This window comes from Macaca nemestrina, chromosome 1 (assembly GCF_043159975.1).
Source record: "Macaca nemestrina isolate mMacNem1 chromosome 1, mMacNem.hap1, whole genome shotgun sequence".
In the NCBI taxonomy this organism is placed as follows: domain Eukaryota; kingdom Metazoa; phylum Chordata; class Mammalia; order Primates; family Cercopithecidae; genus Macaca; species Macaca nemestrina.
The window spans coordinates 146,777,137-146,794,652 of record NC_092125.1 but is presented as its reverse complement, the minus strand read 5'-3'; the positions used below and the strand labels follow the sequence as shown (position 1 = coordinate 146,794,652).

Sequence of the window (17,516 nt, the reverse complement as noted above, 5' to 3'; positions counted from 1 at the left end):
CACTCTTATTCATCAGCTTGAGAACTTGGAAGCACTAAGATACCGTGGCTCTTCAGCCTCTTTGATCTCTCATAATAACTTGAATACAATAGACTTTTTAGGCCTCTCTTCACTTAAAAAAAAAAAAAAAAAAAAAAACTCAATGCCAGATATTCATTCAACTAGCTCTTCCTGCCTAGAAACCAGTCCAATTAGTTCTCTGTGCTAATCGCATAAGTTTTGAAGTTTCATTCTTCAGTCCCACTATTGTTTTGTATGTGGTGGCAACTCTTCTCTTGCTGTTTTTTCCACTGTCTGTAACTGGCTTATTCTTCCTCTTGTTCTGAACTAGTAATAACCAGTGGGGATTGGTGGCACATTTAACCAGGGCCTTGTACTATCAAAACGATGGTCCTCTCCATTGCTATAGGTGATCAAAAGTAGAAGTCTGCCAGCATTTCTTATATTATTTTGATTAGCCAAATTACTTAGGGCTTATATTTGTTATCTTGCTGGCTTAAAAAATATATTTCTTAATTTTAAGAATTACATAACACAAACCGCTAGTAAAGATCTCTATTAAAAATAAATACTTTATAGGCCAGGCTCGGTGGCTCATGCCTGTAATCCCAGCACTTTGGGAGCCCAGGTGGGAGGATCACCTGAGGTCAGGAGTTCAAGACCAGCCTGATCAACATGGAGAAACCCCGTCTCTACTAAAAATACAAAATTAGCTGGGCGTGGTGGCGCATGCCTGTAATCCCAGCTACTCCCGAGGCTAAGGCAGAAGAATCGCTTGAACCCAGGAGGCAGAGGTTGCGGCAAGCTGAGATCATGACATTGCACTCCAGCCTGGGCAACAAGAACAAAACTCCGTCTCAATAAATAAATAAATACATACATACATACACACTTTATAAACATTCTCTGATAGAGCTGCCTTTATAGATTTCCAACTATCCTTCATTTAAAAAATTTAATTCAAAATCAACAGTTAGCGAAGTTTCTAGATTATTGAGAATTTATCCTGAGGTAAAGCCGACAGAATAGAATATCAGACCAATTTGATACATCTTATGAAGAAGTCACTTTGAACCAGACAGAAGGTTAAGCAAAGAAAATTAATTAATATAAAAATTCTATATCATTAAGAGATATTCCTTAAATAACATACCAATGAAAATGTGTTCATAAATGAAAAAACTTTGAAAAATAAAATCAGACAAATATAAAGCACTATTACCAACAATAAGATGTTATAAGTTTTAAATATTACAGCCATTTTTATATTTTTGCTTAAAAAAGGGCTTATATGAAAAAAATGCACTGAAAAACATCATTTTTACACATGAAAGAACAAACCAGAAGAATTCCAAATTCAGATAGATTTTTGAAACTTTTTATTTATATTTTGGTCTTACAAATGATCACTTTTAAATGGACTTTTCTGTAAGAATGTAAAACTCAAAAATTTGCCAAGTATGTATCTGATCCACACAAATCCTTAGGAAGGTTTTCTGTGTAGTCTTCATTAACGCAAATCTTTGTGAATGTTTCACCCTTACTGTAGGATCTTGAATATGTTTTACAATAATGAAGCTACAAAGTTTTTATGCAGTGCATTCATTATAAACTATAAATAACATTTGTATTAAAAAGAAAGCTGCGTAATACAAAAATAGGAGAGACTCTGAGGAGCAGGCAATCTGTTGAGGCTCAGTATATCTTATTTGCTTTGTAGTCTGCTGTCATTTCTTTCAAAGAGCACACAGCACATGAGGCATAGTAATCATCTGTCTTGTTAACCTCTCTAATTTAAAAATCTGTTGTTCGTAAAACTGGACCAATTATCACAAACTATCATTTGCATAATTAACCACAAGTCTGTTACAAAGCATTTTGTTAGTGGTATCAACAAATGCAGGAGGATGGAAATTTATAAAAAATGGGTTTTGTTAAGCTTGCCAACTCCTTAGATATCATGGACTATACTGCCATTTCACGATTTAATTAGATGTTTAATGCCTCAAGTAAAAGACTGATCAATGGAAGCAAGCAAAACTAAATTATTTTGTAGGTGCTGTAATATTTCATTTGATAAGGTAACAAAAGGATAGGACAAAATTTAAGCAAGATTTATATGCGTTCCAACTTTTCACTCAGGAATTCTTCTACACTGTCTGTGTTCCATTTGAGAATGCTTAGTTCTTCAGCAATGTTCCCATTGTCATCCAAAAGCTTTAATATAGGGTCTGAACCACGGACATACTACAAAAAAGAGGGACATCATAATTACTTTCTGTTCAGAAAGAGCCTTCTCAGCCTCAACTAAGACAAAGCAATTCAATTCAGTTTAAATTAAGTAATTAAAAAAAAGCTTTTAGATATGACAATAAACAAGTCTTAAAGGAAATCTTTAAGGAGAAGAGTTTTACAGGATTTCGGAAAAAAAGGAGAATTTAAAAAATCATTAATTAATTCATTCATTCATGAGAAAGGGTCTTGCTCTGTCACCCAGGCTGCAGTGTAGTGGCACAATCTCAGCTCACTGCAACCTCCGGAGACCTCCTGATTTCAAGCAATCCTCCCACCTCAGCCTCCCTAGGACTACAGGCACGTGAAATTATTTTACTTTGAAAGAGAAAAATACATATTAGTAGCAAGACAGTTTATTTGGGATTTGAGCTTATTATTGAAACTAACAAATATGTAATGCCCACATGATACTCTCAAATGAATTTAAAACTGGATGGAGGCATACAAGTTCAAAATAATTGAGAAAATGATGGTATAAGAGCAATGTTTTAGAGTAGGCTGTGCATATAAATTTTCAGACACAGAAGCAATCACACACTGGATCAGTGTGTGATTTGGCGTAACAAATCTAATGATTTTAGTTGTAATCAGTTTAGAATTAGGCTGGGTTCCCGAAACTTCAAATCCATTAGTTGTGTCCGATATTTCTCCAGAGAGCTCTGAGAAATTCTAATTCTGGGTAAATATGACAACAGCCATTCATTAAGAGATCAAATAATTCAATTTTAAATTAAGTAGCATTGGATAACTAAAAATGTAGTTATGTAGTTCAGCAGTGATGACAGAGTTCTTAGAACTTCTTTCCAGAAATATGCTTCAGTTTATCTAGGGTATTCTGGGGTTGTGAACTCCAAAGATGGAGACTAGCTCTGCTGTGATTATTAACACTTGGTATATTCCCAACCCACTTGTGGAGTTTAGAAAAACAGGCCATCCAGGCTAATGAATCAATATAACATTACTACTTAAACATTTTGGTCAGGTTTTTTTTTTTCTGAGACGGAGTTTCGCTCTTTGCCCACGCTGGAGTGCAATGGCGCCATCTCGGCTCACTGCCACCTCTGCCTCCTGGGTTCAAGCAATTCTCCTGCCTCTGCCTCCCAAGTAGCTGGGATTACAGGCCCCTGCCACCACAACCAGCTAATTTTTGTATTTTTAGTAGAGATGGGGTTTCACCACGTTGGCCAGCTTGGCCTCAAACTCCTGACCTCAGGTTATCTGCCCACCTCGGCCTCCCAAAGTGCTGGGATTACATAGGTGTGAGCCACTGCACCCAGCTTGTCAGGTTACTTCTTAAGTTAAAGATTTTTTTTCTTTTTTGCTTGGATTTGAGATCCCAATATTAAAAAACTGATGCCGGGCGCGGTGGCTCATGCCTGTAATCCCAGCCCTTTGGGAGGCCGAGACGGGCGGATCACAAGGTCAGGAGATCGAGACCATCCTGGCTAACACAGTGAAACCCCGTCTCTACTAAAAATACAAAAAAGGAGCCGGGCGTGGTGGCGGGTGTCTGTAGTCCCAGCTGCTTGGGAGGCTGAGGCAGGAGAATGGCGTGAACCCAGGAGGTGGAGCTTGCAGTGAGCGGAGATCATGCCACTGCATTCCAGCCTGGGTGACAGAGCGAGACGAGTCTCAAAAAACAAACAAACAAACAAACAAACAAACAAACAAAAAACTTACTATAATCCCAAAAGGAAATAAGAAATTAGATAGAATATAGTTTTAAAAATCCTCAACAAAATATTAGCAGTCAAATCCAGCAATGTGTATAAGGAATTATATGCCACTATCAGTTGCAAAACACTTATCTGATAAAGAACTTGTATTCAAAATATACAAAGAACTCTAAAGTTCAGCTTACCAAAAGACAAAAAACAAAAAACCTCAAGTAAAAAGTAGGCAAAAACACACAGACAGACAAACAGGACCACTCAAACTTAAAAACTTCAGTGCATTGAATGAAACAATGAACAGAATGAAAAGACAACCCAGAGAAGGGGAGAAAATATTTGCAAATCATATATATCTGATAAAGGTTTAATATCCAGAATAGATGGAACCTCTACAACTTAACCACCACCACCAAAACCCAATTATAAAATGGGCAAAGGACTTGAATAAACAATGTTCCAAAGAAGATAAACAAATGGTCAACAAAATGTTCAACACCATTTATTTTAAGAAAAATGGAAATCAAAGCCACAATGAGATAGTACGTCATACCTATTAGGATGGCTACTATCAAAAAGCAGAAAATAACAAGTGTTGACAAGGACACAGAGGTATTGGAACACTTGTGCCCTGTTGGTGGGATTGTAAAATGGTGAAGTCATTATAGAAAACAGTATAGAGGTTCCTCAAAAAATTAAAAACAGAATTACCATATGATCCTGCAATTCCGCTTCTTGGAATATAGACTCAAAAGAACTAATGGCCTTGAAGAGGTATCTGCACACCCAAATGTCATAAAAGCATTATTTACAATAGCCAAGGGATGGAAGCAACTCAAATGTCCACTGATTGATGCATGGATAAAGAAAATGTGAGCTGGGCATAGTGGCTCACGACTGTAAATCCCTGTTCTTTGGGAGGCTGAGGCAGGAGGATCGCCTGAGCCCAGGAATACAAGACCAGCTTAGGCAACATAGCAAGACCCCATCTCTATAAAAAATAAAAAAAATTTAGCTGGTCATGTTGGTGTGTACCTGTGGTCCCAGCATCTTGGGAGGCTGAGGTGGTAGGATCGCTTGAGCCTCAGAGGGTGAGGGTGCAGTGAGCTGTGATCACATCACTGTCCTCCAGCCTGGGTGACAGAATAAGACCTTGTCCAAAAAAAAAAACTGTGTATGTATGTGTGTGTGTGCATGTGTGTAGTGGAATACTATACATTCTTAAAAAGGAAGGAAATCCTGTCACATAGTACAACATGGATGAACCTTGATTCACATAAATCAGTCATAAAAGGACAAATACTCCACTCATAGTAAGTATCTGAAGTAGTCAAAACTATAGAAACAGAGAACAGGTAGTTGTCAACGGCTGGCAGGAGGGCGGGGGTGTTGGTGGGCACAGAAAGATTAAGTGTTTAATGGGTGTACAGTTTCAGTTTCACAAGATGAAAAAGTTATAGAGACCTCTTACACAACAATATGAAAATACTTAATACTGGACTGTAGTATACTTAAAAATGGTTAAGACTGTACATGTAATATTTTTTACCACAATTTAAAAAAAGAGAGCAAAAGATCTGAACAGACATCTCATCAAAGACACACAGATGGCAATAAACACATGAAAAGATATGCAAATCATGTATCATTAGGGCACTGCAAATTAAAACAACAATAAAATACCACTACATACTTATTAGAACAACTAAAATCCAAAACAGTGACAAAACCTAAAGCTGGTGAGGATGTGGACCTCTTAATCACTACTGCTAGGGCAAATGTAACATGATGTCATCACTTTGGAAGACAGTTTTGCAGTTTCTCACAAAGTTAAACAATCTTAACTGTATGATCCAGCAATTGCACTCATAGTTACTTACCTCAATGAGCTGAAAACTTCTGTGTACACAGAAATTACACAAAAATATTTATATTAGCTTTACTCAAAATTGCCCAGAATTGGAAACAACCAAGATGTCATTCCACAGGTGAATGGCAAAACTGGTATAACAGAGTAATATTCAGTAATAAGAAGCCAATCTGAAAAGGCTACATATTGTATGGTTCCAAATATGTAACAATCTGGAAAAGGCAAAATTATAGAGATAATAAAAAAATCAGTGGTGGCCAGACGCAGTGGCTCACACCTGTAATATTACCCAGCACTTTGGGAGGCTGAGGCGGGTGATTCACTTGAGGTCAGGAGTTTGAGACCAGCCTGGCCAACATGGCAAAACCCTATCTCTCCTAAAAATACAAAAAAATTAGCTGGGCATGGAGGCATGCTCCTGTAATAAAGCTACTCAGGAGGCTGAGACATGAGAATTGCTTGAACCCAGGAGGTGGAGGTTGCAGTGAACGAAGATGGTGCCACTGCACTCCAGCCTGGGCGACAGAGCAAGACTCCGTCTCAAAAAAAAAAAAAAAAAAGAAAGAGAGAAAATCAGCGGTTGCCAGAGGGTGGGGAAGAGGGAGAGAAATGACCTGAAAGTGTGAAGGATTGGAGATTTCTTAGGGCGGTGAAACTATTCTGTATGATACTGTAATGGTAGATATGTAATATTATGCATTTGGCAAAACTCCTATAATCACATAACGCAAAGAATGAATGCTAATGTGAACTATTAAACTTAATTAATATATCAATATTGATTCATCAATTGTAAGAAATGTACTATACCAATGTAAGATGTTATAACGGGAAAACTGAGGGTGGGGGTGGGGGCCAGGGAGTGTATGGGAATACTCTTTCCTTTGCGTTCAAATTTTCATAAACCTAAAACTGCTCTAAAAAATAAAGTCTATTAAAAAAATTATTTTTCAGTGAAATTAAAAATTTAAATTGATACATAATATCTGTACATGTTTATTGGGAAAATCATTTATTCAAATATCTACTTTAATTATAAAATAAAGAAATTAAGGCTGGAAAAAAGAGATTTCCATTACAATCACCTTACCTTGATTTGTAGTCCTCTGAACAATTTGGGTTTATCACTCCTAACGAAAGCTTATAAAAAAAGAAAAAGATTCAATAGTTCACTTCCAAATCCAAGCTAGCTAAAAAGATTAATATAAAAGTGGAAATAAACTTAACAAATCAAGCATTATATCCTATATGAAAAAAACGAAGAAAATTTAAACATCTATAGATAAATGGAGAGACATACCATATTCTCCAATATTTTAAGACATTAATTGTTTCAAATTAATAGAAATCCCAAATTCCAATAGGATTTTAAGGCTTGACAAAAATGATAGCTCAATTTTAAGAGTAAATGTGTAAGAATAGTCAGGGCAGTTTTTAAAAAGTAAGATATGGAAAGATAATTTGTTCCACTGTTTATTAATACACTATGTGATACAGATACCATAACAGAGAAAAGAATAGAATAGGGAATTAAAAGAGATAAAAATGTCTGGGAGAATTTTTTAATGTGCTAAAGCTATCAAATCAGAGAGAGGGAAAGGGGAAGGGGAGAGGGAAAAAGAGATACATGTTTGCCTGGCGGTGTGCATGGGTTATTCGATAAATACTTCTGAGAAAACTGCCAAACTGTTTAGAAAAAAATAATCGCAGAACTAATAATCAGTCATGATAACTGCTAAAAAGGAGAGGTTAAAAATACTACCAAAGCCTACAGCACAGAGAAAAATATGGAATATAAAATTCTACTCCTAAGTATGACCCAAAAGGAAATGTTTTATAGATACGCCTATGTAAAAATGGAAACATCAGGACAGCAAAACACCACCATAAGCAAATTAAAAAATGACAAACTGAAGAAAATTATCTCAAATATATAAAAGGGCTCTTACAAATAATTAAGAAAAAACACTATGTATAGCAATATGTACAAATATACAAATGGTCAATAAACATTTGAAATAAATGTTCAACTTCACATATAATCGAAGAAATGCCCAAACAATGAGGTACTCACATTCAGAATTACAAAGATTAAAAAGAATACTAAAGGGTAGAGAGGGAACAGGGAGAGGGATTTTGCTGGGAATGAGCTATGGGAGGAATATAAATGGGTACATCCTTCCTGAAGGATATTCAGCAAAATCAACCACGAGTCTTAAAATGTACATAGTTTGTAAACCTGCAAGTACACTTCTGGGACTTTCTTTATTCTGAGGAAATAACTTATAAAAAGTCTTGCTAACCAAGTCTGAAAATCTGGAAATAATTTAAATGTGTAAAATGATATTGGTCAAATAAATTAATATGAACCACATAATCATTAAAAAAATTATGATCTATATTTAGTGACAAAGAAAACTTATACGTGTAAAAAGCAAGGATTTTCCCTGTTTCTTTTTCTTCAATTTGTTTCCTATTGTTGTTTCAAAAAGGTGAATATTTTCATATGCAAATGAAAAAGCCCTAAACAAATCTTAAAATATATACAGTGGTTCAAAAAACATTTACTGTTATTATTTTAATAAAGGCCTATACGTGGGGCATTTATTTGGGAAAGTTTTAAATGAATGTTTTCCCGTTTTGGATGCTATCAATCTATAATTTACCAATTTTCAATAATGATCATGCCTAATTAATTCAAATTAAAAGGTGTGTAATACATTTTCCTTTGTTTCTTTTTTTTTTTTGAGACGGGGTCTCACTTGGCTGAGCGAGGGGTCAGCCTCGGTCTTGCCCAGGCTGGAGTGCAGTGGCGTGATCTCGGCTCACTGCAACCTCTGCTTCCTGGGTTCAAGCGATTCTCCTGCCTGAGCCTCCTGAGTAGCTGGGACTACAGACGCGGGCCACCATGCCCGGCTAATTTTTTGTGTTTTTAGTAGAGACAGGGTTTCACCGTGTTAGCCAGGATGGTCTCGATCTCCTGACCTTGTGATCCGCCTGCCTTGGCCTCCCAAAGTGCTGGGATTATAGGCGTGAGCCACTGCGCCCAGCCTGTAATACATTTTTCTAAAATAAAAGCAATTGTTTCATTTAGATACTTGATCATTCTTAATACCAGTTATTGATCATTTGCATAATTCTCATCTTAGATTTTATAGTGACACACATGCTTTTGAGTTTTTACTTTAGAATTAGATAGCAATAGTGCTATCAGTTTGCTTCATTATGAGAGTCTTCACATATTTGACTCAAATATCTCACCTAATCCTCCCCTACAAAATTTATTTCAAAATAAAACCAATTATGCTATTCTGGCTTATTAAAATATCGTTTTCTATTAACTTTATCCTTTAGGATTTTTCCAGTATTCCGCAAACTCCTGAATCCCCAAACAAAAATGATCTTGTGATTTTTATTGCCTTTTATGCTGTTCTGTTCCTCTGGCAAATGCTATTTGCATGTCTGTGCAAAATACTGTGTAACACGCAGTAACTGTGTCTACATGCCTTCTCTACTACATAAGAAACCTGGTAAAAGGACTATTCTTACATACGTTGTTTTGGATCCATAACAGAGCTTAGCATACTTAATAGTTCACTTATTAAAATGATTTAACAGACTGCAATAAGTGAACAAATTTAAAAGGAATACTAAGATGAGTCACTAATTACTATTTTCATCAGTTCTTTCCTTTTCTCTCTGCTAAACACAGATCCATAGCTTCCTAATTTTGAAAGAGAGGATCTGTTAAATACCTTGTAGCAGCAAATCACATTTTACAGGCAGTAAATAAATCTTTTAACAAATATTTGAGTACTCATTATATACACATGGCATTCGATAAGCTACAGGAGAATATAAGGAAACTGAGTTCTTTAATGTCAATACATCTACAGTCTGCTTAAACAGATCTGCAACAAATAAAAAGAGGTGATCGTAAAAACAATGTCGTTAATTTAACAATTGACAATAAGTACTCTAAGTTCAGAGAAAGGAGATCTTAGTATGTTAGAGTCATAAGTAAACAAGAAACAAAATAAGAACTGAGAATTTATGTTCACTTGAACATAAAACAGTCCTTCTTTTGACATAATTCTAAAGGATTCAAAAGAATTTTATCTCTTACTACTTCAAATTACTCCTAAAATTTGGTATTTCTTAATAGTCAAAATAGCCCCAAAGTCAACTTCAAACTAGTTTTAGTGAAGAAAGTAAACTGAAAAAGTATGATAAAAATGTATGCTAAGAAAGGCAACTGTGCTGGTGGATCTTCAGCCAGGCAGGAAAAACTACAATTCCTCAAGTTCAATGATTTTGGCCTCCATTTTATTACTAAACCTACCACTGTATTTAATTTCTCAATGTAAACATACATCATGGCACAGTTATGAATGAGAAAAAACCCTCTAGATGTTTTACAAATTATAAGCAAAATAAGGATGGTGAATTTTAAAATTGTATAAAAAGATTGGTATTTGAATACATAATATTATTTGTTGTATTCTTGACTTGATCATATTGTAATCACATGTCATGTGCTCTATAGCTGCATGAGTCATTAAATATGCAAATAGCAAATAAAGTCCAGAAAAGAAATAATGGAGCTTAAGGCAACCTTAAAGAGACTTTTTTTTTTCCTTTAAAAGATTCTGGAGGAGGGCAGCTGGAATATTTTACTAATAACTTTCAGTATACAAGAAAAAATACCACCACCATTTACCATCTGGGTTCAGTGAACTCTGTTTATTTTTGTATTTTTAAATGATTTTATGAATAATTTTACAGAAGAATAAAGGGATAGTGAAAAACAAATCTATTTGAAATTTTAATAAGAATTAAGCACATAAATTCAAATATTTATTCCGTATTTTCCTGATTTTGAAGGTAAATATAACCAAAATGAGCAATGTGCTTTCAAGGCAACTAACTGCTCATTGACTATCATGCATGAAATTAGAGCACAGCCACGCTGTAAATATTGATTTCAGATTCCAAATACATTTCTAATAGGCTCTAACTTATTTTTACTCTGGCTCTTTTTGTTTGTTTGTTTTTTTGAGGTATAGTTTTGCTCTTATTGCCCAGGCTGGAATGCAACTGGACGATCTTGGCTCACCACAACCTCCGCCTCCGCGTTCAGGCAATTCTCCGGCCTCAGCCTCCCGAGTAGTTGGGATTACAGGCATGCACCACAACGCCCAGCTAATTTTTTTTTGTATTTTTAGAAAAGACGAGGATTCTCCATGTTGGTGAGGCTGGTCTCGAATTCCCAACCTCAGGTGATCCACCCGCCTCGGCCTTCCAAAGTGCTGGGATTACAGCCGTAAGCCACCGAGGCGGGCAGATCACCCGAGGTCAAGAGTTAGAGACCAGCCTGGTCAACATGGTGAAACCCCGTCTCAATACAAAAATTAGCCAGGCATGGGCTGGGCGCGGTGGCTCACGCCTGTAATCCCAGCACTGTGAGAGGCCGAGGTAGGCGGATCACCAGGTCAGGAGATCCAGACCATCCTGGCTAACACGGTGAAACCCTGTATCTACTAAAAATAGAAAAAAATAGCTGGCCTGGTGGCAGGCGCCCGTAGTCCCGGCTACTCCGGAGGCTGAGGCAGAAGAATGGCGTGAACCTGGCAGGCGGAGCTTGCAGTGTGAGCCAAAGTCGCGCCACTCTGCTCCAGCCTGGGCTACAGTGTGACTCCGTCTAAAAAAAATAAATAAAAAAAATACAAAAATAAAAATAAATAAAAATTAGCCAGGCATGGTGGTGCATGCCTGTAGTTCCAGCTACTTGGGAGCCTGAGGTAGGAGGACTGTTTGAACCTGGGAGGCAGAGGTTGCAGTGAGCCGAGATCCCGTCACCGCACTCTAACCTGGACAACAGAGCGAGACTCCGTCTCAAAGAAACAAAACAAAACAAAACTATTATTTCCTTTCTGACCTTGGTAATATATTGTTTATTCACTCACTCTTGATTTTTGAGAAAATTCATTCAGGATATTGTCAAATGAGGTTTCAGAATCTGAGCTTCTGCTCATACGGAACAATTTTATTATCATTAGAGTCTAGAATAGGACTTTCTAATAGAACTTTCTGAGATAATGGAAATATTCTTCATCTGTTCTTTTTGGCATGGTGGTTACTGAGCATCTGAAATGTAGCTAGTGCATCTACGGAACTGGATGTTTAATTTTATATAATTTAAAAAAATTGGGCCGGGACGGTGGCTCATGTCTATAATCCCAGCACTTTGGGAGGCCGAGGTGGGCAGATAACCTGAGGTCGGGAGTTCGAGACCAGCCTGACCCCATGGAGAAACCCCGTCTCTACTAAAACTACAAAAAATTAGCTGGGTGTGGTGGTGCATGCCTGTAATCCCAGCTACTAGGAAGGCTGAGGTAGGAAAATTGCTTGAACCTGGGAGGTGGAGGTTGTGGTGAGTCAAGATCACACCCACACCATTGCACTCCAGCCTGAACAACAGGAGTAAAACTCCGTCTCAAAAAAAAAAAAAAAAAAAAAAAAAAAAAGAAAATATTTAAAACAGCCATGTTTGGCTACTTGGTCACTCCAGGTCTAAAGTGTTATTTTATCTCTTTGCATTCATTTTCTGATTCATTTAATCATTAGAGGCGTTTCTGTCAATTTTCTTCTCTGCCATTATGGGCAGAAAGCAAAAAAATTTCAAATTCTCAAATGTGTTCAATGAAAGCTTAAAAAAAAAAAAAGACTACAGAAATGGTGTCATACTATGTGGGTCACACAATAAAATCAAAGAATGATTCCCCGCTAATGTTTTTTTTTGCTGTTGTTGTTTAGTAGAGATGGGGCTTCACCATGCTGGTCAGGCTGGTCTCGAATGCCTGACCTCGTGATCCGCCTGCCTTGGCCTCCCAAAGTGGTGGGATTACAGGCGTTGAGTCACCTCGGCCAGCCACCAGTTTGGAGATTTCTAAAGAAAATACAATCACTCTAATTTCCAGAAAATGTTCCTATGTCAATTTAATTATTTGTCACTAATAAAGGCAATTTTGTAAATAACACTCAAAGTGATCAAATAAACAGAAGTAATTTAAAAACAGATTAAATGTTTCAGCTTTTCCCTTAGGATTGTTAGCAACCCATTCATGCTGCCCCCTAGAAGAGCTAAGTTTTGCTATATACACTGCTCAGAATGTCAAGGGACTCTCATAATTCAGAGGCTCTTTAGAGCTAACTTTAAGGAGTATTAAAAGGGATTATTTTTTAAAAAAAGTATTAAGGAGTATTAAAAAAAAAACAACCCCAAAACCCAAACCCACATCTGTTCTCCTCCTTGTTCTATAAAGAGGGTATATGTGGAAATGGGGAGATAATAAGGAAGTATATGTTCTGAGGTTAAAGAAAAATGTTTGAATTATGTTATTTTCAAAATCACAAACACGTGAAAATATAAATGAAAAAAGAGACAAAATATACTCGGACAAAATATAATCCTGTTGATTAGACAGAAATATAGTCATGTTGAAACAGGATTATATTTTGAGATGAAATATCCTGTTGATTAGAGTAAGTACATTCAAATCAGAACATACTCTAAATAACAATGTCATACCATATCCAGAAATGTCAATATAAAGAGAATGGCAACAACAGACAACCTAATTCTCAACTGCGTTCAACAAAAGCTATTGAGTAATCAAAAAAGTATTTCTAAAACAAGAAAACTGGCTGCGTGTGCTGGCTCACGCCTGTAATCCCAGCACTCTGGGAGGCCAAGGCGGGCAAATCACCTGAGGTTAGGAGTTCCAGACCAGCGTGGCCAACATGATGAAACTCCATCTCTATTAAAATACCAAAAAAAACACAAAAGTTAGCTGGGCGTGGTGGCACATGCCTGTAATCCCAGCTACTTGGGAGGCTGAGGCAAGAGAATCGCTGGAACCTGGGAGGTGGAGGTTGAAGTGAGTCGAGATCATGCCACTGCACTCTAGCCTGGGAGACAAAGCGAGACTGTCTCAAAAAAAAAGAAAAAAAAAGAAAAAAAAAAAAATATACTATTATATACATTTGGAGTACAAAATTGTGTCATCCATTAGGACAATTTAGAAGCACTTGAAAACAGAAAAGGACAACTTAAGAGAATTTAGGGAGACTGGAGGAACAAAATGAAGACAAGACAAACTAAAAAAATTATGATTTTTACGAAAAGATGAGAGCTTTTTATGAATGTTTGAATCCTGTAAATTCATCAAGGGCATATAACAAATGGAAACACAGGCTTTTCTCCAGATTCTCAACTGTTAAAGGTGGGGGCATCCCCTGAATTAGAAAACTTTAATAAATCAGTGCATTCATTCCATAAATACTTGAATTCCTCTTAATACTAGGTGCAATGTTACATAGATTTTGGGTATATCAATGATTAAAAAACAAAAAAACAAAACAAAACAAAAACAGAACACAAACTTTGAGCTCTAGCTTGAGAGAGGCAAAAGACCAGTATGCCAAATATAATCTTATGTGGGAGGTGTTCTGGAACATAAAAAGAAGAGTGAAACACTGTTTAAACCACCCAAAAACAATGCTGGAGCCAAATTTTGAATGAACTGGAATTTGCCACAAGAATTGGGAAGGAGCACAAGTTAGCAAGAATTTTCAGTGTGTACAAACACACAGAAGTCAGAGCTCAGAGAATTGCAAATAGTTTTGCATAAACTAGAGATGTGAATCTAGAAATGAGAAACTATGTCATGGCGAGTCTTGTATGTCATTTTGTATGTGACAGAGAACTATAAAGGATTTTAAGCAAGAGAGAGATACAATCAGATTTGTCTTATGAAAAGGGTCTCTACTGGCTGTTGTGTTAAAGAGGTAACGAAGTAAGAAAAGGGAAAAGAGGCAGACTAGATAATAAGTAACTAATCCTTTTGGATAAAGATGTTATGGCCCTGATTGAAAATACAGAAAAGAGAAAGGGACTATGAAGGTTATTACTGAGGGAGAAGAGACACAACATGGTGACTAACTGGATATAAAGTGTAAAAGATCAATCATGATTCCTGTGTTTCATGCTTATGCTTTTGCCTGATCATATTGCCATTTATAGAAATAGGGAAGATGGTATACTTTTAATAGAGAAGAGGATTAATACAGTTTTTGGACATGCTGGGTTTAAAGCCTTTCTATTAAAAATGTGGACCACAGTCTGTAGGGCTGTAAGAAATACAGAATCTCAGGACCCATCCCAGATTTATAGAATTATACTCTGTAGTTTAAGAAGATCCCCAGGTGATTCATATATGTATATTGGTTTAAGGTGCCTATGAAATAATCTAAATGGAAATGTCCCACGGAAGTAAAAAATATAAGAAATACAACTTCTAACAAAATAAAACTTTATGTAAAGATATAGATTGGGAGTCATCAGATAAGTACTGTAATTGAAACTGAGCGAGTGGGACACCATTCGGTAAAGTCAGAAGAGAAGAAAATTTGAAGATAATAGACCCTCACTAACAATAACGTTTGAAGTGCGGGCAGTAAAAGAGATGCTAGAACAGAAGAGAAAGATATGTTGGAAGTAGGAGAAAGCTAGGAGATCATGAAGTCACACAAGTGAAGAGAGTTTCAAATGCTAGGGCCAAGTAAGATTTAGTAGTCAGGAGGTAAAAGGGTAGAAAGAGAAGCACCATTATGGTACTTTGAAAAATGGCTAGAGGTCAATATACAGAATTTTGCATACGAGAAAGGTTGCAGTTATAATATATATTGACTTGAATGTTTTTTTAAAGATGACCAATGTATGAGTATATGAATGTTTGATGGTTCATAATTGAAACTTATTATTAACCAAGCAGCAAATATAAGATACAATAACAATACTTACCAATTAACATCTTCATTACTGGAATAGTGATTGACATACAGTAAGCATCAATACACATTTATAGAATTATGGAATGATTTACTCTGTATTTGCTGGTGCCAGACACATACTAACTGATTTACATGTTATCTCATTAATCCTCAGAACAGCCCTATAAGGTAGATATTAACCTATTATACCTCAACTGTAACCCATTTTATAAACAAGAAAATCAATGAAGATAATGCTAATGGATCAGTATTCTTTCCAGCAAAACTCCAATGTAGCAATGCAACCTTAAGCATGGCTACCAATCAATCGTAGTTGGCATGAGAAGCAGGTTGAGTATCCTTAACTGAAATGCACAGGACTGTGTTTCATTTTTTTGGATGTGGAAATACTTGCATATATAGAATGACATATTTTGGGGATGGGACCCAAATATAAACCTGAAATTCATTTATGTTTCATATACACCTTATACATACAGCCTGAAGGTAATTTTTTGCAGCATTTTTAAAGTTTCATATTTTGGAGCATTCTAGATTTCAGATTTTTAATTATGAGGATGTTCAACTTGTACTACATTACTTCAAAACTCCTTTTTGTGTCTGAAGGTTTATGATTCTAATACAGAGGTTGCCAAACTGAGGCCCATGGGCCAAATCTGTCCTGCTTGCTTTTGTTAATAAAGTTTTACCAGAACACAGTGCATTCGTTTAAGTACTGTCTATGGCTGCTTCCGTGCTCTAACAGCAGAGTTCGATAGTTACAACAGAGCTCATGTTGCCTATAAAGCTGAAAATTTTTACTATCTAGTTCTTTACAGAAAGTTTGCCAAGCCCTACAAAATTAGGGATAAATCACATTACTTTCTGAGAGACAGCTACATTCTTTACACAGAAGACTCAAGCGAGAGAAAAAAAAACATGATTACTTAGGATGTCACCACACGTGAAGTGACAGAATACTAGAATCAACTATGAGAAATTATTATAGACAGGCTTCTATACTTAAGCAACTAGAATAAGGAAAAAAAGGTATTTTAGAAGGCATATTTGGAATTGACTAAGAAATATGATCTGGGATTTTTTTTACACAACTCTGAGTGGTTTAATGTGGGTAAAACATACCAAAATTTAAATTCTTCCTTTTTCTGAAATAATTTAACATTAATTTACTCTTGTTTCATGAAATGGCTAAATTAAGTGATCTTAAAAATTGACAATGTATTATAAGCTAGAGTATAATGAAGATTATCATGATAATCCCAGAAGCTACTTGATGTTGAAGATAAAAAATATGAAGCAGTGGCCGGGTGCAGTCGCTCATGCCTGTAATCCCAGCATTGGGAGGCCAAGGCAGGCAGATCACCTGAGGTCAGGAATTTGAGACCAGCCTGGCCAATGTGGCAAAACCCCATCTCTACTAAATATAAAAAAAATTAGCCATGTGTGGTGGCATGCACCTGTAGTCCCAGCTACTCAGGAGGCTGAGGCAGGAGAATCACTTGAACCCAGGAGGTGGAGGCTGCAGTGAGCTGAAATTGCACCACTACACTCCAGCGTGGGCAACAGTGAAACTCTGTCTCAAAAAAAAAAAAAAAAAAAAAAAAAAGAGAGAGAGAGAAAAGAATATGAGGCAGTGATGACATGAAAGTTAGTTTGGTATTTGTAATTACTGCTTTATAGCAACAATTCTCCATGCTGTATTTCAGAATATCTTTAAGATGGAAATTCTGAGGGTGGGAATTTAATGGTTTTATCACAATTATAACAACTTTTCATGGGCTCAGAAAATACTGATATTATATATAATAATATTAAATACAGTTACA

At 36.3% G+C, this 17,516-nt stretch overlaps 1 protein-coding gene across 1 annotated transcript in view; it reads right to left on the bottom strand.

The window, feature by feature from the left end:
- Positions 1-1,362: 1,362 nt before the first annotated feature.
- SELENOF (selenoprotein F) overlaps positions 1,363-17,516 on the bottom strand; it is a 50,192-nt gene continuing 34,038 nt past the window's right edge. The window contains exons 4-5 of the mRNA XM_024793097.2: positions 6,926-6,975; positions 1,363-2,247 (exon numbers count right to left, since the gene is read on the bottom strand). Coding sequence (XP_024648865.1) covers positions 2,116-2,247; positions 6,926-6,975 — 182 coding nt within the window. The 3' untranslated portion in view covers positions 1,363-2,115. The remainder of the gene's footprint in view (positions 2,248-6,925; positions 6,976-17,516) is intronic.